General features: G+C 41.7%; 2 protein-coding genes across 6 annotated transcripts; one reads left to right on the forward strand and one right to left on the reverse strand.

Moving 5' to 3' along the window:
- Positions 1–632: 632 nt before the first annotated feature.
- On the forward strand, positions 633–8,497 carry tspan4b (tetraspanin 4b). Its single transcript, XM_018698386.2, has 8 exons — positions 633–968; positions 3,188–3,257; positions 3,418–3,609; positions 3,833–3,907; positions 4,891–4,986; positions 5,725–5,838; positions 6,908–6,991; positions 7,524–8,497. Exons 2-8 carry the CDS (start codon positions 3,189–3,191, stop codon positions 7,590–7,592), a joined length of 699 nt encoding a protein of 232 aa, XP_018553902.1. The 5' UTR covers positions 633–968; position 3,188; the 3' UTR covers positions 7,593–8,497.
- Positions 8,498–9,976: 1,479 nt separating this feature from the next.
- bcl2l12 (BCL2 like 12) lies at positions 9,977–25,121 on the reverse strand. 5 transcript variants are annotated; one of them, XM_051073831.1, is made up of 8 exons: positions 24,965–25,121; positions 18,833–19,025; positions 18,206–18,392; positions 14,990–15,317; positions 14,542–14,646; positions 13,842–13,918; positions 13,454–13,717; positions 9,977–11,659 (listed from the first exon to the last, which is right to left on the reverse strand). In XM_051073831.1, the coding sequence occupies exons 2-8, from the start codon at positions 19,009–19,011 to the stop codon at positions 11,618–11,620; spliced, it is 1,182 nt and encodes a 393-aa protein (XP_050929788.1). In that variant the 5' UTR covers positions 19,012–19,025; positions 24,965–25,121; the 3' UTR covers positions 9,977–11,617. The 5 variants fall into 5 exon arrangements, with proteins under 5 accessions (XP_050929788.1, XP_018553901.1, XP_018553899.1 ...); XM_018698385.2 differs by lacking the exon at positions 24,965–25,121 and adding an exon at positions 20,684–20,850 and having other exon boundaries at positions 13,842–13,915; XM_018698383.2 differs by lacking the exon at positions 24,965–25,121 and adding an exon at positions 20,684–20,849.
- Between the last annotated feature and the right edge of the window lie 1,920 nt (positions 25,122–27,041).

The raw sequence follows: 27,041 nt of genomic DNA on the forward strand, positions 1-27,041 counted from the left end.
AGTCATGTGTAATGTACACAACACACCAGAGGGTCTGCTGTATGTCAGTGTGACTCCACCAGCTACACCCACACAATCAGTACAGAACAAGTGGCCTGTGCTGCTGCTGAGCAGGTCCAAGCAGGCGGCCCACAGACTTCCTTTACAGCAGTGTGATACACAGTCCCCAAAATACAGAGCATGAAACCATGCATGAAAACAGAACCAGATATCTTCTTTTAGTTTTTGTTCTCAGTCAGATTGTTTGTGTTGGTGCAGAGTACTGATGAGGTTTTTAAAATCATTCAGTACTTGTGCATTGCTGGCACCAATAAGAGCAGATACTATGCTCATTTTAAGGTTGTAATTACAGTGAAAGGAATAAAAAGCAGTGACTAGCCTGAAACATTTAAAACTGTACAATACATCAGTGTGCTCTGGAAATACTCAGCAGTAACATGAAGTCAGTAACATAAATCCACCATTTTGTCAGGAAAGGAAGTGTGTGTAAAAGAACTTCACTGAGACAGAGGAAACTGGAGAGTGACCCACAGTTTCTGGAACAAAGGGGAAAAAGTGGGCTAAGTGAGACAGGGAGGTTTCGAGACTGAGGGCTGGAGGAGGGACAAGGGGAGGAACACAGAGAGGGACGGGCAACAACACACACATCTGGAAATAATTGAGCAGAGAGCAGGAGAGAGGGAAAGGCAGAGTTCCGTTAACAAAAGGGAACAAAAGGAAAAGTAAAACTACATAAAGTAAGAATAAAGTTCAGGATCTGGGAAGGAGCCAAGTTAACGGAGGAGAGCAGGCGGACACAGTCCACCAGAGGAGGATAATACAGAGGAAGAGAAGAAAGGAAAGCTGTGTGAAAGGCCTGCTTGGTTCAGGGACCAATCCAAAGAGGATCTGAAGAGGAAAACTGAGCACAGATCAAATCCAGAGTTTGAAGGAGCCAGGACTCACGAAGAACTGCAACTCATCTTCAGGTAAAATTTATCTGAGCTGTAACAACACTGATCCCAAAACTCAGCACATTTAAATGAATCCATATTAATAACATATAACATCAAAAACAATAACATTTAAAATCAAAGTTTGTAAAGTGGATAAACCAATGAACTGTGTGATGATTGTGTGTCATGGTGTGAAGGACGGTAGTTAAACCCTGACAGGACCAGCTGACTGTTTTTACACTCAGACCTGATCAAAATGTTTCTCTGCTTTTACAATCATCTGGAGAAACTTTATCAGCAACTTTGTTTTCCAGAACTCACTGTTCTGCTGTAAGTTGCCCCTTAGTTTCAGTACAGTTCTTCAGAAACCTTAGAACATTTTTTTTTAAAAAGGAAGTCAACAGGTCAGTTTTCCTCAGAGACTATAAGAAAAGTGACAGCATCTGTTGTGTGTTCAGATGACCTGCTTCCATGTACCTGACCTGACTTTCTGTCTTTAAAGCTACTCAAACAGCCACAACAGTGATGGGTTTGTATTTTTCATGGTTTTGGACGATAAATGACAGAAGGTCCTGCTGATGGATCAGAAACTCACATGTGGGTCAGATTAGTTGTCCATAGTTGACCTAGGAAACACCTTGGAAGGTTGGCAGAACAATCTGCTGTTGAGGACCAGGTGACGTGGTAGAAAGTTCCAGAAGTCATATGACAAATTATTATTTTGTCCTTTAGTTTCAGGGATTGTTTTTCCCTCCACCGGTTCCTCCTGTCTATGTTCAGTTTTACCAAATAAACCAATGTGGAAAGATCAGGAATAATCAGAAGAAATAAATCTCTCCAGACCAAACTGTCTAAAAAGACAGGAGAAACAGGACGGATGCTTCAAAACTGATTGCTTGTCAGACAGCTGTGGGCAGGAAATCCTTTGGGAAATTAACGATTCAAAAAAGAAAAAAAAAAACCACAGAGTTAGAGGTTCACTACAGTTGTTGTGTTGTTGTGAGTACCTCAACTATAATAAAGTAAGCAGAGAGACTGAGTGGTTCTTGAATGTCACCCCCAGTCTGACGTATAACTATATATATATATATATATATATATATATATATATATATAACTCTGTCTGTCTGTATGTGGTTCAGTGAGTGTAAGTTAGCCAGCTTATCTCTGACTAACAGTCTTACTCATTTTAAAAATGAAAGTAAAAGTCAAGTCCTGTTTCTCAGCAGTCAGTAATGGACTGTACTGATATAGCACTTTTCTAGTCTTTTCGACCACTCAAAGCACTTCACACTACAGATCACATTCACCCCATTCACACACATTCATACAGCACTTATTCTATACAAACAGTGCTTTCTAGCACAGACACACACATTCGCACACTGATGACACACATCGGAAGCAATTTGGGGTTCAGTATCTTGCCCAAGGATACTTCTCTACTGCTCTACCTCCTGACGCCTCAGCCGCCCCAAATTTTTAAACGTGTTAATCTCAAAAATGTCAACAGTGTGTCTTTTGTGAGACAATGAAGGAGAAGGTGGGGTTGTGGGGGACTCACAAACATGAAACTGACTGATATGATTTCACTGCATGTTTCCACAGAGTGGTGCTGTAACGCACTCCTGTGACTCATAGGTTTTCTGTGGACATGGGAAATGCCTTCAGCAATATAATTAGGTTTACTAAGGAGGGGAGGGAGCTTCCTTCCTGTCAGCAGTTTGACTTCCTGTGTGGGGTCAGTAGTCAGTATGAGGACCACTCAGTCAGAGGCAAAGTAGCCCTCTACTGTGAACAGGCTCACGTATACACACACACACACACACGCACGCATAGTAACATACACACTGACAGAGTAAGTCTCTGTAATTATTCCTCCTCTCCTCATCACTGGTTAACATGAATCTACAGACTGGTCTCATGCTGATGTCGCAGTGTGGCTTAGACTAATCAAATGTGTATGTTTATCCTGGCAGTTGCCTGTTGATTCATTTCCACTGTTGTGTGATGACAACAAACATACATGTGGACACAGCAGGACAGCACAGAGAGTGGCAGTGGTGTATGTTGTTCTAACTGTAAAGTTGTCTGAGACAAAGTTCTGCTCTGTTACACATTCTCCATCTCGAAACTCCACAAACCAGCCCTCTCACAAAGAAAACCCACAATACACCACAACATCTTCCCTAGTTATTTAACCATCATGACCCACATGAAAGTCCAGTGACTGTTTCCCTCTGTCTTTGCAGGATGTCGGTGTCTCGGAGGTGTCTGTGCTGTGTCAAATATTTGATGTTTGTCTTTAACCTCATCTTCTGGGTTAGTATTTGCACATATCAGCACCTATGTGTACAAATACAGCTGAGATTTTCTCCCATGTGGGTTTTCCCACTCTCTGCTACACACATCATCTTCCTGACAGCATATTGTGATTAATGCTCTGCTTTGACTCTGCTTTGACTTTACATTTCCTGTAAAGCTAGGAGGATGCGGCTTGTTTGGCGTTGGAGTATGGCTGTCCTTCACACAGGCAGAGTTTTCCTCTCTTCCCTTGTCCTTTCCATCCCTCTCAGCTGCCAATCTGCTGCTAGTTGCTGGTGGTATTACCATGGTGACTGGCTTCCTGGGTTGTCTTGGAGCCCTTAAGGAGCAGCGCTGCCTTTTGTTCATGGTGAGAGTGCAGTTGCAGATATGTTTTTGTTGTTGTTGCACTTCATTTGGGGCATTTTATGGTTTCATTGGATATCAAACAGTAGAGAGATGAGGACATGCAGCAGTGGTGGTCAGAAATGCTGTGGTTCATGTTCACATCTTCTACTCTGAAATAACATCTCAGATGCAGACACAGCTTATTCCTGTATACACTATAATATCTGTTCTTCTCTGCTCTGCAGTTCTTTGTGATCCTTCTGCTCCTGGTCCTGACAGAGGTGACTCTAGTGTTGGTTATACACATCTACCATGAGAAGGTAAGCTCACCAGCTACATGGTTCAGGTTCAAAGGTTGAGGTTTTTTGTTGTCACATGTTCCAGAATAAGATCAGAATAAGAATAAAATAAGCAATAAAAAGTAGACTATCTTAATAACCCTACTTCTGTACAATGAATAACTGGAAGGATAAACTCAAAATTAGCAAAGAACATATTAAGTAATTGAAAATGAGGTGACATTACCAACAGTCTGGACAGAGACCGGAGGCTGCAATGTTCATTACATGAAGGAACACTCACAAATACAAATGTCAGGTTTGTGATAAGAGTGGTGCATCAGAAAAGAGTATGGCTGTGTTCAAATCAAAAAGGTTCCCATGTCCACAATTTGCAGTAATACAGTTCAGCAGCAGAAACTCCATTCTCAGGAGGTTTGACTGCAGGATTGATGGACTAAACAGACTTATCCAGGTGTTCCTAATAAACTGACAACTCAGTGCTTATACAAAGCAGCTGTCCCCATCATTCCTGAGTCGGTTTGCTTCTTTAAGCAGAAACACAGGACAGGTTCTGTCCCTCTGTTGTTGTTTGAGCTGGATGTTGAACTGAACACTGATTGGTCATACAGTGACTCCCTGAGCTGATTTATTTGGGTCTGATCTCAGTTGTTACTGATGTCTGTGTGTGGCTGTTAGCTGGATTCTGTTTTCCATCAGAGGCAGTGAACTTCTCTCATGGAGAATGACAGGACTGTTGCTGGTCCAAGGAAAAACACAAACACACAGTAATCAGACATGTCAGAGTGGGTCAACCCCTCTGTTCCTCTCACAGTCCAAAAACATGCAGGGTGACTGCTGACTCTGAATTACCTGTAGTGTGAATGTGTGTGTGACTGGTTGTCTATCTGTGTGTGTCAGACCTGTGAATGGACCGGTGACCTGTGCAGGTGTACACTCAGAGCGAGTATAGATAACAGACAGGTGAATAACTCTGTGTCTTTCCTACATCCTCTCTTATTTAGCTGGACTCCAAAGCGCAAGGAGAACTAAAGGAAGGTATGAAGATTTATGAGTCAGAACCTGGACTGAAGAAGTCCTGGGACAATGTCCAGAAAATGGTGAGCAAACCATGCATGACTATTTACAGTATGTAGCATGGAGGCAGGACAGGCCTATGTGCAACAGAATAAAGGAAATAGAAATGATAAGACTGTGGGTGGAAGCTCTACCTGTAAAGAATCACTGGAGCAGGTATCTGCCCTGAGCTCTTCTTTACTGTTGTTACCTCACCACTGCTGAGCTACATACACTGCACATAATGTATGTGTCTGCAGACAACTGACAAGCAGGTCCAACAATCAGTCTGATCAATCAGTCCAATGGCCTTTACCTTTCTTACTGTGAGATATTTGTCACTCCTCTGACAGTTGGTGATGATGCGACAACAATTAAACATTTATTAGTGTTAGTGATAGTCTTATTGCTACTAATGTTTCACTGTTTTGTCATAATGATTCGTTTAGCTATAATCATCATTATTATTATTATTATTATTACTACTACTACTATTTACATTTTGACATTTGGTTTCTGCCTCTTAAAAGGAAGTTTTTCCTTACCACAGTCGCCTAGTGCTGCTCATGGTGGGATCTGTTGAGTCTCTCTCTGTAAATTTTATAAAATAAAGAGTACAGTCTAGACCTGCTCTATATGTACAGTGCCTCGAGATAAGTTCTGTTGTGAATTGGCGCTATATAAATAAAACTGACTTGACTTGACAGTTCATGTTTGAGTGATAGTGTGTGTTGGTCCTGTAGCTGAGTGGCATTTGTCTCTGTGTCTTACTCTTCTCCCAGTTCAAATGCTGTGGCGTAACCAACAAAACGGACTGGTATGATGTGCTGAATGGAACACTGCCCTCCTCCTGCTGCTCTGTGGGGACAGACCAGTGTGTGGACGGATGGAGTGAGGTTGGTTTTGTGCTCAGTCAGAGCACCGGGGGTCTACATGTTGTTTTCATTTTTCATGATTCACTGTTATTTACAGATAAAGAACAGCTACCAGCATGTTAATCCATGGAATTTGCTCACAGCCTCTGAGGTTCTGCTTCTTATAGACACATCTGCAGGAAATCAGTCACCTCACCAGGAAGACAGGTTCTTTATTTAGCAGCTAAATGTACACTCACCTGGACTCCACTAAATGTCTTTGAACTCTTCAACCAGCAGCTATATGTTGGATGTCAGTAAAACGCAGAACAACATGGATGGAGTAGTAGAGACAAACAACACAAAGTCAGAGAAGTTTAGAGACTAATGAGTGTATCCACGTCACACTCATGGTATTTCCCTGCTTCAGTGTTCTTAATATTTTGGTCAGGTTGCTGACCTCTGGAAAAATGATCCTGGTATCATGATACGTTTAAAGCTGAAAGCAGGGGAAGGCTTCTTTTGCCTTGTTCTTTTGGTCTTTCTTTGTGGTTCTACCTGTCTAATCTACAGTGGCTTCACATAGTAGTCAGTCAGTAAGCACACAATGTGACTTCAGTTACATGCACTGAAACACTGGCATGTCCTCTCAGGACTTCCAGACCTTTAGGTTGAAAATTAAAGAAAGGAACATTCCTCACATTCCTCATGTGTGAATCAGAGAATCAGAGACACTCACACATCTGGACTAAATTCAGAAAACAGCACACAGGCAGGACTGAGGTTTAACTTCTCTGGAGCTGCTGAAAACTGTGGTGTGTCTGTTTTTCTGTCACTGTTAGTAATTACTGAGATGTTGGAACAGTGCAACATCACTACAGTGAAGTCTGATCAGACAGGCTGGAAACAAAGCAGACAATCTAAAGCAGTAAGCACAGCTGAAATGTTGCTGATGATCTCTCACTGCACAGCTCAGGTCAGCAGGTCAGAGGTGAAGTGGGTCAGTGGGTCTGCTGTGATGGATGTTTACCACAGAGTCCGTTCCTCATGTTCTCTTCCTGTTCACTGTTGTCTGTTGTGTCTCTGACTGACCCCTGTCTGTCCTCTACAGCCCTGCTATCAGAAGGCCAGGCAGTGGCTGCTCTCTAATATCTCCTCAGTCCTCGTGTTTGGAGTCTGTATTGGTGTTGTGCAGGTACAATATTTATTTATCATTTCTTTCATCAATTTTCTGTATATTTATGTTGTCAGCTGAAAACCTTGTATCTCTGCCCTTAGAGATATTTTCCCTGTCTCATAGGCTCAGAAACCCTCAAAACCAGCAGATTATAACATAAACACATTGTTCACTTTGTGGTAAATGAACATTATAATGGACAGAATGATAATGAATTTAATCATGATGTATTATTTGCTAGATGACATGAAGAAAATGACATTTATTTATACTTCTGATGTCACCCCCACCTATGAAACCAAACCTTCACTGAGTGTGGTCTATCTATGCTATATACCCTGCTTAATGTTAGTGCTTGAGGATGTGCTTCATTTTTATCATAGTGTGTTATGTTGACTGACACGTTTGTGTTTCAGTTGTCTCACACACAGACCTGAACAGACTGTGGACACACGGCTGCTGCAAACAGGATCAGTCCAGCTGTGACTGTGTTTTATCTCCTTCAGGTGATAACTCTGTCTGCTCTGTATACCTCCTCTTCTCTTGTCAGATCCTGGCCCTGGTGTTCTCCATGCTGATGTACTGTCAAATTCTGTGCGCTGAGAAGCACCTGGACTGACCCCAGACCAGCTGCTCATTGGCATGTGATGGGAAGCCTTATCAAAAACTCCTTGGGGATCTCAGTTTGAGTTACGAGATCCTACAGACAACCAACACCATCTAATCAAAACCATCAGTGGACAGTTAGTGGTGGCAGTATGAAGAGGAGGAGCAGACACAGAATGATCAGCACTGTTGGTTGTCTTTGTATCAGCCCTATGAATATATTTAACATTGCATTATGTCATATCAGTAAGGCTTTATTTTAACTCTAAAATCCACCAGCCTCCAGACAAAACAAGTTACAGTGGCCTCAGAGTATCCTGAGGGGAAAAAGATTGCTCCAACGTTATCTTCAAGAGCAGAACACACACATATCTGCCTCTCCTTATTTTACAGTATTTTCTTTCTGTTTGTCCACAGATATGCAGTGACAGAGTGTGAAATTTGTTATAAATTATGTTTAGAATATTTCTGTGTCATGAAACAACAAGTTTTGAATTCATGTTCTTCAATTCTGTCATTCAGACAGACTGCAGCTATATTTCATTAAAAACCAGGAATAGAGGAGAGGAGCCTTAACTAAATAACCTGCTGGATCAGTTTGTGTGTTAGCTCAAGAATTATAATAGAGTGAAACGCGAAAGAGAGAGAGAAAGTGAAACCCAGACAGAACAGAAAATATTTTTATGTAGCACTAAGTTCACTTTGTTAATCATTTGAATTTCAGGCCTTGTATATTAGTCCAACAATATAAGAGCACTTTGATTGTATCCGGTTCAGTGACCTTACAGATTTAAGATCTAATCATTATTCTTCTTGTTTACCACATGACTTCATCCAACTCTATCTGTTTCATTGTTGAATAATCTGTATATAAGATCATCTGTTACAGCTCAACAGTAAAACATGACATGTTTCTCATATGGCATCAGTATCACTGATATGAGTTATCTGATGTTTTTACAGTCTTCTGTCTGCCAGTGGAGGATGGTAATGCATTTGTCAGACATTTGTCACTGCCACACCCAACATGAGCAACAGTACACACTCAGTTAAACAGTGCTTGGGGGAATGTGGCCCGCTGCAGTGGCTGGTTACGGTTTATGGTCGTTCATGCACACCTCTCTGACCTGGACCTTGTAGACACGACCCTCTGACATTTGGCAACCGATGAAAACAACAAATGATGACCTGTGGCATTACTATCAGTTCATATAAAGGTGCATACAAAGAGCCACACTGACTGACGTGTTCCTTCTCTGTGATCCGCACAGACCCTGCACTTTATTCTGAAAGGACCCTGTGATGCAGCTCTGTGTTCACTGTGTGTGATGATGATGTTGATGAATAAACTGAGCTCACCCTGTTGAATATTCCAGCCAGTGAGCAGGGCTCAGTGATGTGTGTGGACAGTAACACCAGGCTGTGGATGCACTGACAGGACATGTTAGTCTGATCATCTCAGTCCTGGTTTTTGACAGTAAAATGAACTCACATCACTTCCCATGGTGACAGTTTGTGAGAACTGGCTGAATCTGAAACTTGGATATTTTTTGCTATGATTTGATCTGATGGCACTGTTCCATTATGTCCTACATTTTAGGACAAACACCCAATAACACAGACAAACTGAGAGCAGCTCAGAGGCCACAACTATGGGCTAAAAGCCATTCTGGTGCAGACTGTCCTCCACTGTCATTTAGGTGTGGAGATCCAAGCAGGCTGTGCAATCAGACTGACTATTCAGAAAGGACTAATGCACTAATGTCTCCTAAACAATCCTCCAAAGCTCGCCTCTGGATACTTGTGAGGTGTTTTATCATGTTTATTATCTGGACCAAAAATAAATTTAACCTGAACTTAATATTTGGATTAGTTGGACCAAATATATGAACTGACTTTCCTTTTTGCTGGATAATAACCAAAGTGAGCTGAAGTGTACTGTGAGGGCAAACCTATGATGGATTTTTGAGTTGGGGTATTGTTTGTTCTTTGTTCTTAAAGACTTGTACAAAAATGTTTCATTCAAATATATGAAAAGAACTGCTTTAGGACAGAATGTTTGTGTTTGAGTGCTTTGTGTTCAGTCAGTTTGTAGGGTACATGTTAAGACAAAATCTAAAAACCAGGAGAGAGACCTGGCTGTCACCCAGCCTTTTTATCTTGTCAACACCTTGTCTAAATAGTGGTGTCATGTCAATCTGTAAACAGTCTCTGAGTCCTGGGGTTCTTATCTGACTCAGCTCAGTCAGTGCAGGTGGATGTTCCAGATTTAAATCTAGTTGTGAGAACACAGCTCCTGTGAGAGTCTGATTGTTAACATCGACTCTTTACTGATGTAAAGAGAACTTCACAGAGTGAACTGTATGTTTGGGTAGGAAAATCTTACATCAGACAAAGGACATTTTGAAGATATTTTTATATAAAAAAGAAGAAAAAAAGTTTTACAGATCTTATAAAATCTCCAAAAAACATACACATTAATTACAAAGACATGATATACCTCAGAGAAATCAACCTTTTCCTTATATCCTGTGTGTGTGTGCATTAGTTCACTTCATGATAAAGTAATAAAATTATTAAAAACTTACAGTGAAGACCATAGTGTCTCATGACAACAGCATGTAAAATGCCCTCATAATAAATAACTTGTAAATACACAATAAAAGTGCATGTCAGCACACTCAGGTCATGAGTATATTGTTTACAGTGGAACACCATGATAAATGGCTTTACAGCAGCCTGTGTTCAGGAGGTCACATGTGCTAGAACTGCCTTACAGATCAAGGCTGATCATGGAGAGGTCGTTCAATAGGTCAACAGAGCAACCAGGTAAGACTTAAATCATGGCTCTATGAAAGGGTCATTTCACTCAGTTCATTACAAACAGACGTCTTGGGACTGGTCATGTCTTTGATAAAAACCAAAGCACAGTTTCCTCTCGTTTCCCTTCGGGCCCCAGTCATTCTGACAGATGATTGTTTCTCATGTGCTGTCAATAAATAGTTATTGCACTGATGAATTAATTCTGCAGTGAAATGATAAAAATAAAATGGACAAAGAACAGTTTCCCATTTATCCATCGTTGAATGCAGAGTGTTCAGGTGTATTGTGGTTTAGAGATGCGTCCATGCCTCATGTCTATTGCATCATATTCCTGCACCCACTCCTCTGTACTGACTGCATCTGAGTAGCATGGTGGCGAGACTCTGACTGACAGCAAATATAAAATATATGTAAAACATTTTTTGCACAATATAAAATCCACATCTGTTCACAATATTTGACTTCACTTATTTTCAGACATTACCAATGTAAACAACAGAGACGAGGACTGAAAACACCAACATCCTGGTGTTACAGTTGGTCTGTGCATCGGTGAACCTGACAGACTGTTTTCATCAGGTGATTTGAGTTTTGATAAAGCTAACATTTGGCTTATCTGTACCTTTAAAATGGCACCTTTGAATCAATACAAACACAGTGTCAGATGATGATATGAGGAGTTTGTGGCAGCGATGAATCTACAGACAATCATCAACTCAATCTATAAATCCACTTGTTTCAGGAAGTCTCGAATCAAGTGTCACTTCAGTGCAACACACGGCTTCATCCTGTCTGTTCAGAATACTGACACTCACTTCTACAGGGACCTGAAACAAGGGAAAGTGCAGCTGTGACAAGTTGTCATCTCAGTTAATCACAGAATAAAATGTCTGTCTGAAAAGCTTGTTCTTTGATCCAAATGTATAGAGCCCACTACCAAAACTCAAAATACCATTACAGCCTGCTGATTGACAGGTCTTTTAAATAAATAATAAAAGAATTGACACTCATCAGCGACGACAAACAGCTTCTTCTTCCGACTTGGTAAAATCAGCAACCTGTGCTTACTGATCCCAGATCAACAGAAATCAAAGAGGTCTCTCAAATCTGCTCTTGTCACAGTCCAGATGAAACTCTAGGAAAGCAGAGGTTCATCCATCTCTTCAGCACCTAGACTTCAGTGTTGACCAGCGGTTAGGTGGTGGTTCTGAGAACTTAGTCATACTCTACAGGCTCCTCCAAGTCGACCACATTCTCCTGGAGGTGAAATTAAAAGATGTGTGGTAAATATCAACAGAGAAAAATAAAGCTTAAAATATACCTTTAACATTCAAATGCAAGGTTTCACATTCAAGTGTAAATTTCATCATCTGCCCATGTCTGCACTGACCATGAAGATGTTCAGTAAAAACCCTCAAGCTTGGTTCCAGGGCAGATCATGTGTCTCACATTTAATATCTGATAAACCTCCACTGACACTGGGAAAAGGCTCTGTGGACTCTGTCAGGCTCTGTGCTGAATGAAATAAGGCCCATACACATCTTTTGTGAGGGGGGGGGTTAGTGGGGTGGGGTGATGGTGGTTAACCATAAACCACACACATCAAGAGGTCACTTTGAATTCATACATTCCATTTTTATCATCATCATACAAGTCAAACTTTAGGCAATGCCCACTACTGTGTCTCTGAGTAATAGTCCTGATAAATAATAATGGATGAATCCATTATCTACGCTGCTTATCCTTAAAGGTTGCAGGGTTGGCTGGAAGCAACTTATATAGACACTCACACTCACATTCACACTTATGGGCAATTTAGAGTCACCAATTAACCTGCATGTGTTTGGACTGTGGGAGGAAGCTGGAGAACTTGGAGAGAACCCACACAGACACAGGGGGAACATGCAAACACGGAAAAGCCGAACCTGGATCCTTCTTGCTGTGAAGTGTCAGCGCTAACCACCGGAACCACTGTTCCTCCCCCCGGTTAATATTATTTAGAAAAACAAAGAGAGCCCTGCCCTGCCTCCACCAGTGGGCCTGTCCCACCCCTGCATGCCGTCCATCTCGTCAGTAGAGTTAAAGAACCTCACATTTTGTGGAACATAAGTGATGTCAGAGAAGAATCAGACCTGCCATACAGACAGTTTCTCTGCAGCCTGTTGGACCTCTAACATTCTGTCACCACGTCATTGCCATGGTTTCTTTACTGAGCTACACAGTATGTATCATGCTGTCAGTGTACTATCAGGTCACAAGGTGCCAATCGTCTCCATGTGCCCAGAGCATTTTCAGATGATCCAGCATTTTGCATCAATGCAGCCAAATAATAGGAGGGTTTGCCTGTTGACCTTTGTCTCACTCCAACCCTGTGTTCTTTTAAAAGTAAATTAAAGACCTTTTTGTTTAGTCAGGCATTCTCTTCAAGGAATTCATGCCAATAAATATGTTTGGTTGTCTGTGTATGTATGTATACTTTTATCAGCCATGACGTTAAAACCATGGACACAAGGTGAGGGTGTCCTGTGGTGTCTGGTACCAGGACATTGGTAGCAGATCCTTTGGGTCCTGTGGGTTGCAGGGTGGGCCTCCATGGATCTGGATTGTTCTGGATCATTCCAATGATGCAGGATCACTTTGGGATATGGGGCATTTGGAGACCAGGTCAACACCTTGGGCTCTTTGTTGTGTTTCTTGAGACATTTCTGAGCAGTTTTCATGGTCTGGTGGGAGCACTACTCTGCTGGGAGGGGCCCCTGTTACCATGTACAACAATCTTTAGGTGAGTGGTACATATCAAAGTAATGAAGGACCTATGGTTTCCCAGCTGAACATTGTACTGTAACCAGATGATCAGTGTTATTCACTTCACCTATCAATGGTTTAATGTTGTGGCTGATCAGTGGATGCATGGGTGTGTGTATTAGTACACATTTGTCTATTTTAGTTTTATTTTTTACTCATGTAAAGGACAGCATCTACACTACTTGTGATTCACATTGTTTCACTTGAGAAACATTTCTGTCATGCTCTGAGCATTAAACCACTCACCCATCCTCCTTGGCTCTTGACCCAAGGGGCAAAGGTCTCCATGTAGCACTCAGCATAGCCTTGCATGCGCACAGCTCCTGTGGCTGTTACTATCCGCCGTGATACTTCCATCGTGACAGCCATGCGTTGCAGCATTGGACTGGCTGTTGGCGGCAGGGCCGGGGCCTCAGATTCATGACTGCTGCTGAAAGCGTCTAGAAGTTTGGCAAACGATGGGTAAGAAAGACGAGCCAAGTTGGAGCGCAGGAAGGGGTCTGACTGGATCTGTAGAAAGTGAGCACAGTTTACACACACATGCACATGTACTGGCAGCTCTCAGCACAAGAGCTGCCAATATCTGACACATAAATAATGCAGTTTACACACCTAATGTTGAACCTCTACCTACCTTATTGTTGATAGAGTCTGCCTCCAAAGAGAGCACCTGAACGAGCTGCTGCACCACTGTCTCTTTATCATACACTGCTGACAGAAAGAAGCAACAACTTTACAGTCATCTGCAGTGGGATTTACTCTTTAGGCCATTTCAGGCAGAAAATAACTGTGTTAACAAACCCAACTCACTAGTGTCAGCTAGTTGAAAAGCACTGCCTCCTACCAGTGTATGGGGCAAGGCCTTTTAAGCAGCTACATGTTGTGGAGCAGCCATTTTGTTTAACGCCTTAGTACTGCATGTACTATATCCACATCTAACTTGGATTATTGTTGCTGTAAGACACAAGCTCCCTTTTGCCACAAGACAGTTCAGTGAAATGAGAAAGTACTGCACCTGACACATAATATCTTAACTGCACAAACACATAAATGGGGAAAAGTGGTGGTTTTGGACTGTGTGGGTGTACTCAGGTGCAAAAGAGCTGAGAGCTGTGGAATATACTCTCTCAGCCAATCACATTACTAGTATCATAACTCACACACCAGTTCATATGGTCACATCAGTCTGACTCTGTTTCACTGAGTATCTGATGATGTGACACAGCTGGAAAGAGGAAAACATGAACTGCAGCAGGATACAGAATTGCAGCTGACCGGTCTGATGTGTGTTGAGGTGTGTGTGTGTGTGTGTGTGTGAGACAGAGAGAGATTACCTTGTGAGGGCTTGTGTGAGGGACTCGATTTCTTTAAACTGGTGGACTTCTGGGCGATCTTCTCAAGCTTCTCTGCCACCTCTTCATAGAACTCAGGAGGGTGATCTACATTCACATTAACCACAACGTCACAAACATGTCTGATGAAAACCTTCATTGCTGCTATCTACTGTAGTAATGTCACTAATCACGTTCAGATGCACATATCAACACAGGTTGCAACCAGGTGCAGTGAGTAACACTAGCTTTTCTGTGTTTGTCAGTTGACCTCAGCACACTGACAGACAGGCTGGTTTGGAGGTCTGAATTTTTATAGTGTGCAGATTGAAAACAATAAAAAGATTCCACATTTTCATTTTAACTTCAGACATAGCAGCAAACAAATGAAGGAGTACAGCTACAGCTACAGTTGGTTAGTGTAGCGTTGTAGAGTAATGGAGGAGCTTACTGGGAGATACAATGGTTGGTGGAGCATCTGGTTCTTTGTTGATTGGCAGTGGGATAGGCCTCTTACGATGAGATCCAGACCTCTCTTTGTCCTTCTCCTTCTGTTTCTCCTTCTCCTTTTCCCTATCTTTCTCTTTCTCCTTCTCCTTTTCCCTATCTTTCTCTTTCTCCTTCTCCTTTTCCCTCTCCTTCTCTTTCTCCTTCTCCCTCTGCAACTTTAACCTGAAGAAATTGGAGATCTTTTTTCTGATCTTCTTCAGCTTCTTGTGCTGTTTCGTCTCACTGTCATCATCTTCTGACAAAGAGGAGGAGGAGGAACTGCTATCATCCTGTGGGAACAGGGTTGTCTGCTCAACATTAAGGATGTGGTGACTCTGATGAAGGTGTGCTACACTGATCATTACATCACCACCACATTTACTAAACTGACATTTAATACCACTTTAAACATACAGACGAGGCTAAAACTGTTGGTGTCCAATGGAAGTGGTAAGAAATGAATGGATTGTGGTGATATTTATCAAACAGACTGTTGTCTTCAATTAGTATCACAGACCTTATCAATCTTCTCCAGTTATTCAGTCTATTTAAATAGTTAAAGAAAGTTAAAGACAGTTAAAGAAATTATAACATTGTGCCAAAAAGTTCCATTTTTGTCTCATCTGACCACACTACACTCTCCCAGTAATATACAGGCTTCTCCAAATTTGCAATGTAGCAAACTTCAAATGAGCTTCAACATGCCTTTTCTTCAGTAATGGAGTGTTCCACAGAGATCTTGCATTGAGACTGTGGCATTGGAGTGCATTGCTTATTGTGACAACTAAACCTGCTGCTTACAGGTCTTTCTGGAGCTCTTTTCTAGTGCTCCTTGGCTCTTGGGCTGGTCTTCTGACAAAATTTCTGACTGCCTGTTTGGAAATCTTGTGAGCTCCTGTATGTGGTTGGTTGATGGTGGAATGATGTTCCTTCCACTTGCAGATAAAAAAGCTTAGAAATCTGTTGATAACCAGTGCCATTACCATGTTGCTCAACAGTCTTGCAAGGTCTTGGGAAAGTTCTTTGCCTCTACCCATCATGAGATGTTTCTTGTGTGACAGCTGGTAAGAAATGATTTTTTTAAAACTTAAATTCAGGCAGTGGGTGACCCCTGTTGTTCTAACCTTCCAACATGCACTGACCTAACACAGGCAGGACGAGTGGAATCAGCTGTTTTTGTGCTTTTTTCCTATTTTTTTTCGTCATTCCACTTTATTGCACATAACTTTTATATGGATTGAAAAGTCACAATTTCTTTATCTGTGTAGTTTTATTGAGTTAATACTAATATCTGGTCTAAATTGAATGTGAATAGCTGAGTTGGAAATATGTTTAATGAAAATCTGCTGCTGTGTTGGATACTTATTTCCCCCACTGTAATTGCAATGATTGATCCAAAAGGATGTGCTGCAAAATATTAGGTTATTTAGTATTCAAATATTTTTGTCCATACTATTTTCATGTGTTGTATTATCTAAAATCTAAATGTTGTGAAGAGCAGGCCTGGAGGAGGAGATGTCTGAGGAAAGCAGGAAATAGGAGGAGTCTGGCTTGATCAGAGTCTATATATGGAAGCCTGTGCAGGTGTGATGCCTTTTGAAACCCCTGCAGCAGAACCCTGGGCTCTGTCCTGGCAGCAATTGTTTGTCTGAGTGAAATATAAAATCAGCATCAATTGCCAGCCATCCTCAGCAATAAATCACAACTGAAGCAACTCTCAAGGTGTCTCATTGTGCCTGACCGCACAACTGAAGTGTTGAGCACATCCCCGGTAACCAGCTCAGTATAGTCCATGATGAGCTATTTTAGAATAAATTACCTCAAAAGGTGAAAGCAACATATCTGTTTTATAAAATATGGAACAGAGAACAGTGGACTAAAAATTTAGATTTTTCTTAGGACCAACACTTTTAGCCACATCTGTATATACTGTACACCGATAGGCTACAACAATAAAACCAGTGAGTGGTTTTAATGTTGTGGCTGATCAGTGTATACTGTATTAGATACCCTTATACATACATTATATATATTAGACAGATAAAGTAAAGACAGTGCAGATAGACAGGAATATGAGTTATGTTTTGTTAAATGTAAAGACACTTAACTTCACTCTACCCTGTCTAAGTTTGTATAGATATACTGCATGAATATAATAATACAGGTAATTAGAAAAACTGAGCGCTCCAGGAAAACATTTTACCTCTAACACACACACTGGACCAACTGACTGTGATGTTGTTGGTTTTTTTAATCATGTGTAGCTTTTTATGTCATTATTTGTAAAAACAACAACCACTCAGTCTTTATATCCTAGACAATGATACAATCCAAACACACAGTCCTTTTTTTGTGGTGTCATATATTCTAGTCCGTATAGTCCTGTTTCTTATCATTGATCTTTATCTTATTTCAGACTCACGCTGAACTTTAGGTGAATTCACAGCAAGTCACACTAACTTGATGTTTTCTCACTATTTTCAGACAGAGATTTGTCCACCATTGCTGCTGTTTCCACCTCTACACAATGCTGATCTTTTCATTGATCAACAAGAATAAAAGTCTAAAACCCCTTAGTGCCCTCAAGAGGCTGCTGTGTTGATACTGGTGACAATACAAAAATGTTGTGGCTAGATTTAGAGGAAAGGCCACAGAGTCACTGAAATGAAAAGGATTTTTCCCTTCAGAAGCTGAAGGAGCTGAGGAGATTTCATGATTATCTGCTTGTTGGGTGATGAGTTACAGGTTTTTGGCGATACCCTGTCAGACCACACAGTGGAACAGTGAAACAAGCTAACTGGCAGAGGACATGCTTGTAGCCAAGATATCTAATATCTGCCATCAGCCCGGCTCAGTTAACCAGACAAAATGTTTTCTTTGCCTGTACCATGGACTGGTGTCATGACTGACTGCAGACCACGTCTCCTGTGTGGAGCAGTTCAAACTGTGATAACTTCTAATTCAGTGAACACATCACCAGAGACAAACCATGGAAATCTGGTCAGCAGGTGACAAATATCTCACTGTAGACCTCAGCGTCGGACAGAGACTGACAGATCCACCTTGTCCCTCCGGTGGTGGGGCCTAATGCCTGCTGTCCCACCACAACTGCAGCTTATCTTAAATCAACAAGCAAAATGTGACCTATGAGTGTCTGACAAAAGTGAAACTTCCTTACTTCTGTCTGGTCTCTGGGTAGTGACAGTTTTGCCTTGCTGTCCCTGTCCAGTGAGCTTTTAGGCTCTTTGGCAGGGCGGCGTGAGGTGCTCCGGCGAGGCAGCTGCTTTATGAAATCTTTGAATGCCGTCTTCTCATCTTCAGTTTGAGAGTTACACACATCCACTGGTTTTGGTTGTGGCTTGGAGCTAACAGGGGAGAGCAGAGAAGTATGCTGAACAACAGGGGCAAAAATTGTTAAAGCAGGTGCTGGAGGCTGTGTATACCTCCATCTGTGTGTGACTCTCCTCTGACCACTGTAACACTGCACTGGGTGTGAAAATACTAACACTGTCTCTTCACATCATTAATGTTTGACTTCTAAAGTAAAATCATGGAATTGTGATCTCACTCTACGCTGAGAAAGCTTTTGCTTTCATGGGAGATGCATTACGTTTTCTTCTCTGACAGTGACTGAACTTCATTAGTAAGAAAGCGCAGCCACTGTATGATGTGTGTGTGACTTACTCCAAGTCAGATGGTAAAGAAATACACGTGGTAGAATAGGACAGAGACATGTTAATCAGTCTGAGGTAGAGAAACAGAACAGGACACAACAGCAGAGGTCCAGAGTGGTGAGGTACATTACCTGTACTTGTTGTGGTCTCTGTAGGTACCTCCTACTCTACCAGGCCTATCTTTCAGGGGGACAGAAAGGGTCCGATGGAGGAAAGCTTGGAGGACTAGATGAGTCTCAGCCTTGACCTCCAGCAGAGAGATGGAGGAGATGGAGGAGACAGAGGAGGGACGGTCTGCAGATTCTGACATCACTAAAACATAAGCTAAGACAGAGAGGCAGTTCACTACATAAATCAAGAACACAACACGTCACATATCCTGTGTCAGAAATCTCTACTGCTCTATGCAGTAGGTACTATATTCAGTTTTTACCTATTTCTAACTGGTCATTGTCCATTTGCAGATCATAGTGAATAAGAAGGCTCATACACCTGAGTGACAGGTGGTGGGTGGGTTCTGTGCTTTAGCTACCAGAACTTAATGTGAGCAGCAACAGGGAGTCAGTGCAGAGTGACATGAGCTGGCTCTGTCTGGATAAAGACCAGATGTACTGCTGCACTTTGGAGCATTGGCAGAGGTTTTACTGAGCAGCATGCTGACTGCTCTGAAACCACACTGGTCTAAATCAAGCAGATTCATTTGAGAGGCAGTCTGAGACTTGAATGAAAACCACACACTCTACTGAGAGCAGCGTGTAGTTTTCAACTTGAGATGGACAACAGGAGAACTTGGGCCTAATTTAACACTGTGGGGAATGTAAGTGAAGCCAGATAAGTATTTACATGTATAAGACTGTATGAGGCTTAATGAAAGTGTCCAAGAAGTGAAAGCAAACCAACACACACAAACAAACACAACTGGACAATCCAGTCAGTTAACATTACTGACTATACATAAGTGATAAGAGACCATACATCAAATTGTTTTTGAACCATCTACTGCTACCTCACCAACAGGAAGTAAATTCACAGGTTAAGTGGTAAAGTGTGGCGTGTCTTAAGGAAGCTGTTTGGAATGTATTTGTTTTCAGTCTAATGATCTGCCATTAATGTGTGTAACACAGCACACACATGATTCCGCTACACACACACATCAGCGCCCACGTCTGGAGAGCTGGAAAAGATCTGGAATGAAGATTTGGACCGAGTAAAAGACAGAGTAACAGTAATCAAATCAGCTGTTAGTGTAACAAACAAAGTTAGTAATTATCATTGCTGGTCAGTCAGTAGATGTGACTGTGATAAGAAATGGGCAGAGACACAGCACGTCCCACTCCACAGACAGTCACTGTCCGTCAGAGTGAGGCTGCTGCTCTGAACAACCACTGGTCTTAACAACAGATATCATCACAGCCGACTCTCTGAGACAGACAGGGTTTCTCAGCGCAGTCACCTGAGGCTCAGTCCTTCTGCTCTTACAGCCCAGCTCTGACACACACAGCTGATCCTCAGTGATCACAGGCTCTACTGTCCTCTACTGTTCACTCTCAGCCTATTGTTCAGTCTTAGGAACGATATGAAGCAGAATATGGAGCTCACCCCCACACTGAACCTCACTTTTCTAACTTTAACACACACATCCCGTGTAGAACACCCCCCCCCTCCCCAATCAGTCGGAGCTGAGACGGGACGGGAGCCTACATGGGACCATCCGAACGGGACAGGAGGAAAACTACAGAGACCAGGAAATGACTGTGCTTTTTCTCTCTCAGCACAGAGAAACAGCCTGGACACTGATCTCTGTCCCTACACATACACACCACAAACACAGCATGAGATCCGGGTTTCCTGAGAATGAGAAGGCAGCCTACAGTGATCCCCCGGTCTGAGTCCTGGACGACTATAACTCCCAGTCTGTGTCTACCCTGAGCTCTAAGTCGTCCAAAGCTGAAGGAAATTCCGAGTAAAACATCTGTCCGTACCTCTGTCTGTGGTTCAGCGAGTTCACTTCATATAGGTCCTCTGTCCCGATTGTTTGTGTGTGTGTGTGTGTGTGTTTGCTCAGCGACACCTCACCGCGCGGTAACAGCAGAGGGAGGGGCCACATGCCTCCTCGTCCTGACTCTGATTTCTTTCTCTCTGAAACACGGAGGACCTGATCCTGTTGGTGTCACGGTGTCTTGGAAACAGCGCAGTGTTTCTACTGATCAGGTCTCATCAGTGTTTGAATCCTTTTAATGAATCAATTAAACAAACTAGACTTCAGGTAGACAGTGAATAACACACACACACACACACACACACTCTGTTTTCTTAGATGGTCAGATCATAATCACAGACTCATCTCAGAATGAGATGAAAACATGCAGCTGGACTTTGTTCAGTAATTGTTCACATGTAGCTCTGTGGACACAGTCGTTAGTTGTTCTTTTTGTAACCTGATTCACAAATTTGTCAAGCAACACAAATTTCTGAACTTCCATCAGAACCTTTCAGAATAAACTGCCCGAAATGAAGCAATGATGCAAAAACGAACGCGCGCTTTTATTTTATAGGCAAAATGAAAGAAGAAGGGATTCTGTGTGAAAATTGCTGCCAATGACTGTGTATAAAGAAGATGGAGCTGTGTTTGATTCTGATCCTTGTGTCTGACATTCACTGTCAAGATGGCTAATAATATAATAATCATTCTTTAGGTGGGGTGGGGTAGGGGGGGTCTCTGTTTGGACATCAGAGCTGTATGTGGGACTGTCAGTCTGAAAGTAAAGACAGGAAAAATCTGATTCTTAAAATGACGTGCCCGCCAAATCATTTTAATAATGTGGCAGGCCACATATTATTGCTGATGGCCCCAATTTTGGGCCGCAGGCCTGTTGCTGTGGGATTTGCAGATGGTCTGGTGTAGTTTGTAGTTTACTCCACTGCATGGCGCTCTGATCTCATGCTCCCTTGGCCTGTATCATATAACCAGTCAAGCATGAGATTTATTTTGTTTTCTGGAATTTCTGACAGGCCACATGCAAACTGCAGCTCTGTCAGGTGAATACACAATTCTTAGTTGAGGTTCCATTTGCTCAGACTAACATATCCTTGAGGCTTATTGGCTGAGTCCTACACTCAGGACCTCAACCTAAAAATTCTACATTTTCTTATTAAGTGGATGAAGAATCAGCAGCAGCACGGCTGGCACAGCCATCATCATCATTACTGTCAGAGCCACATTGTTTTTGTTTGTTTTATGTTTATACATTGTACAGGTGACCATATGCATATACATACAGGGTTTGTGTTTGGACAATGGGAGAAGCATCAGATCAGAGAAGCTCCAGGTCATGAGCAGAAAGTGCGTTTGAAGGGGAGGTCTTCTGATTGTGTCTGTGTGGCAGCATTTGTGCATCCTGTTGAACCTGAATTTGATTATAGTATTTTTGAACCTGGAACCTTATTTGCCCATTTTTTGGATGTAAATTATTGATAGGGACACTGTGAACAGCATAACCATGTATCCCTACCAGATTCCATTAACAAAAAAATTTTAGCAAGCAGTACACAGGAGCTGTTGGAATACTGCTGCCTCAATCTGTTAGTTTGTTTGTGTTGTTGTACTGTATCTGAATACTTTTCCACCACTGAAAGTTAGACAATAACACAAACAATCTACATGATGGAGTCATGATGGAGTCAGTGGTAATCCTTCAGCTCCTGTTCTACTTGGTAAAATTACTATTTTTGTCAAAGGAGTCTGGTAGTGATACACCCAAAAACACAGGGAACACCTGTTAAATTTAAAATGCTATAAAAATTAAACAAATGTCTTAACCATCTTAAACATCTGATGCTGGTGTCTTGTGTTTATCTGATCTGTCCATGTTGTACTTGGATGGAAAGAATCCTGAGACAACAAATCGGCTTCCTGCCAAAAGCTTTTCAGCGTCTGACCAATGATGTCTAGGAGTGTGTGTGTCTCTGTGAGTGTGTGTGTTTGTGAATGCAGTTACATCATTTATATCACACCTCACTAATTTTTCACAACCCACATGGTAACTGTGTTTGATTCTTGTGACATTGTTTGTTCAGGTGTTTTACATGTTCTTGTTGTGTTGGACAGACTGCTCTTTTTAACTCATTGTTTTAGTGAATTTACTCTTTGTTTCACAGTTACAGTCATAGTCAATATATGCAAAAAGAATTAGCTTAATTTCTGTATGAATTCATTTAAAGAGTTGCATGTGGTTTTTTTAATGTCAAACTTCCCAGACATTCTCCTATAGTTACTCATGATTAGTGACTTCAGAAGATAAGACATTGCAGTGTGTATATGCTTGTCGTCACATGAGTTCACATTTTACTGTCACCAATAAATGGACAGTAAATTTAAATAAGGTCCAAAGCCTTCATAAGTTCTGGTTCAGATTTGGATGATGGACTTGGGCCAGTGACCTTTGGCACAACAGGCCAATACTGAAGTGGATCCATTTTTGAGAATCTGGGCCAGCACAGGGCCACCTCCAGACCAGATGAGGATTCCTTTGTGGTGACTCAGCCCAGATCCTGTAAGGAACCTGTGAAGCTTCTGGGTCAGATCTGGGTCAAATGATTTCTATGATTGCTATCTGATCCCAGATCAGAAATGAGAGGTTTCACAAGCTCCCATCTGACCCTGGACTACAGGACCCAGTTTATCCTGATCTGTTTTGACATATTCAGTCTGTGGACCATGGTTCCTAACTGATGTCTAATTTTTGTTTTGTTTGTTTATTTGTTTGTTTGTTTTTTAGTCAAAGAAAGTCAGTAGTGCTTTGATCTAAAATAAAAAACAGAGATAATCCAGCTGTGAGGAGGCTGATTATATAATGCTGATAATATAAATGTGTATCTGAGACATGGAAGAATAATCCACTAACAAAACTGAAAATATATATCACATAATATATATGACAATAGTTGTCATGTGTAAAGTGATATAACATAATGAGTATAATCTCATCTCAGATCAGCCTGTCGATGTGCAGATGTGATTAAACACATGTCTACATTCACGATTGTGATTAAACAGGACTGAGGGTACATGAGATGTCAGTGCATGTTTCTACCTTTGTGCAAACACAGACCTTCATCTCATGGATCAGGGCCCTGCTACCTGATGAAGAAAAACAGCACCAGGAAGATCAGACTTCAGCTTTATTATTTGCAGCCAAGCATCAGATCACAAAATGACAGCAAACACCAACAAACAATCCCACAGATCCACACTGAGTATAACACACTCAATAAAAGATGGAGTACAGAGTAAAATCTGGTCTGTACAGAAACCAATGAGCCTCTATATCCTGTGGCTGGTCCTGCTGCACCTGCAATACTCTATCAGTCTGCTTTCATCTGCCAGACTCAAACCAAGCATCACATCAAGTATATGTTTTAGAATGTAAAATACTAAATACACATGAGATGAAGCAGCTTTAACTTCCCCACAGCTCTGACTGAATCTGACTGTGACTCTGTGAAATCAGGTGCATTTAAACTGGACATCTCTTTACTGAGTTTATTTTCAATGTATTCTAAACTATTTGCAATAAGATAAATGTGAAGTTCTTATATTTGCATCACAGCCAGTCAAGAGCCAAGAAAATGCCCATACACAGACAAGATTCAGACTCAGATCCTGCTATACACTATATATATATATATATATATATATATATATACTCTATATATATCTGCTAAAATTAGAACAGAAATCAGAGCAATGTGAGATTTTGCACTGGAGACATTAATTTGAACTCACCTGAGTCTGCAACCATATAAAAATTCGAAGCACGTGACAGAAAATAAAAATGGTTTCATGCAACACAGATTTTCTTTTGTTTAGAAGAAAGTGGAGCAGTCCTCAGCACAGCCCCCCCCAAACCTGTCCAGCGTCACTGTGGTATCAAGACACTGGTACAAGGATTGGGAGTGACCAGACCAAGAAGGCATGAAGGAGGACCAGCACCTAACAAGGTGTTTCTGAATCCTGAAAATATCTTCTTCTGTTAAAACTAGAGAAGAAATGTATCAGTGCTGTGAAATAATACAGAATGAAACAAATCAATTCTCCACACTTAACACCAGATTCACTGGGTTACTTCACGATATTTAGAGCTCTTTAACAGGCAGAATGACTGGTTCATGTCTCTGTTTCTTGTGTGAACAATTAACATGAAACACAGGCAGAGCATGAAGTTAGTGTAGTTTTCAGTCAGCATTGTTGTGTGCATGCTTACCTTCTGCAGCGCAAAGCCATTTCCTCCCGGGCGGTGCAGCGTCTGCTTTCTGCAGCTCTCATCCATCTATATTTGGAGCTGATCTTCCTGCCTTCTGCCCTCAGCTCCAGCTTGTGCCCTTGTCTGCCTATCCATATTCCGATCCCTCTATCTATCCTCCTGTACTGCCCCCGTCCCCCCCGCCACTCTGTCTCTGCCCCCCAAGAAATCACTGTTCATCAGAGCTGGGGCCAATAAGGAGCCAGGCAGCAGGGTGAGGCACTTCCTCTGTGACAGGAAACTAACAACAAACACCCAGAGACCACGAGCAGGGGGAGGGGGTTAACGAGAAAGGGAGAGATAAACAGATGCAAATGTTTGATGGCTCTGAATACAGTTGTAGAGGTCAGGAAAAGGTCAAGACTAAGTATATATGGCATTTGTCAATTTCTAAAATAAATCACATTTGTATAATCATACAATATAATCACAGTCAGATCTCACTGATGAGTCTCTTGTTGAGTCAGTGTGCTCTGTCTGTCTCTGTGTTACTGATCCAGCCACTCACATCTGATTCTTCAGAGCTAAAACTTTGGCACCTGTTCATCTTACAGGTCAACAGGTCAGCAATCAGACACACAGGGTGACGGCTCTGCCACTCTCAGTCAGTCTCACAACAATACCAACATGCACTTGAACAAAAGTGGTCAATGTAATTGTTCTGCATACAGAGAGACAGAATCAGCTTGTTCAACAGCCTGGTACAACATTAGCCCTTTGTGTTGTCTGGAGGGAAAATGCACAGAGAGAAATTTGTACTAAAAAGACTAACTTTGGACTAGTTAGCTCAATCAGACCAACTCAGACTGCTGAAGCCTCATACGGGTGTTGGCTGAACTTCAGAATACATTTCTGCTCAGAACACGCTCCAACTATTGTCTGACAAGCTCCTACTCCTAAAGGAAAAGTGAACAAATCCATTATGATGTACAGTGTGTGCAGAGTGCATTTCACTGTCATCTGCTGAGGGGGGAAAGTTTTTTGTTGACTGACTCTTAATCCAATTTAACTTCAACCTGCAGCAGCTGCAGCTGTAAATAAAGCAGCTACAGAGCAACATGATGATTCAGTCCAGTATGCCCTCTCTTTTAGCTCAGTTTTTGGTCTTCTGACAGAAATCTCTGTCTCTTTAGCTGCTCTCTGCTCTCTGACTGTGTCTGTCTGCTGTCTGCTGCTGAGCAGGTAGAGGACAATGGTTTTATACAGCTGCTTCTCGAAAAACTGCTGCTGCTATGAGAGCAGAGAGAATGAACCAGAACAGTGAAGTCCAGCTGATAATTCATGATTATGAGCAACTCCTTTCACACTGACAGAAAGTTTTTGGCAAGACTATGATAGAGTCTTATTGAAAAAAATATAGTATTGAAATAGTCACTTCAAATGAGAAAGGGAGAAAGAAAGTTACCACATTATGATGATTAGTGTTGAAAACAGGAAGAATGTGCGGCAGGCGTCAGGATGGGAAATGATGGTGAGCTGGAGGGCAGGGTGCTGATGGAAAGATAATGATGGGTTCATGTTCAAAGAGTGCAGATAAAGAGAAGTACCCTTGATAACTGCTGGGTGGGGAGTCTTTAGGGGATAGCTGTTTATGAAATAGGTCTAGTCCCACTTATTATCTGCTACAGCATCCTTTACCACTCTAACCACATCATTAACTCCAGACCAACAACTCACCAACACCAACAACCTGAATATATCTGACCTTATATGGTCTGGTCCTGCTGCTATGAGCTAAGATGATAAGTGCAGGGTCAACAGGGAGTTTACTGTGTTTATCTGCGCAAGAAGATGTGACTCTTCCCTAATTATGCTTATCATGATTCATTTTTTTTCTCAGGAAACTATTCTACAGAATTATATTAATTTTCTCTAAATGTTTCTGGTTTCATGTCCACTAGCATACTAAAACAGTCAGTGCAATAGAAAGTTAATATTTTTCTGCCTTGAATCAGTCTGATCTTTACTTAAATATAAAGTGTGTAAATTATAGAATCCACATAGAAACCACTGCCACCTCCACCCTCAGCTCTGACTG

This window comes from Lates calcarifer, linkage group LG11 (genome assembly GCF_001640805.2).
Source record: "Lates calcarifer isolate ASB-BC8 linkage group LG11, TLL_Latcal_v3, whole genome shotgun sequence".
NCBI lineage: Eukaryota > Metazoa > Chordata > Actinopteri > Centropomidae > Lates > Lates calcarifer.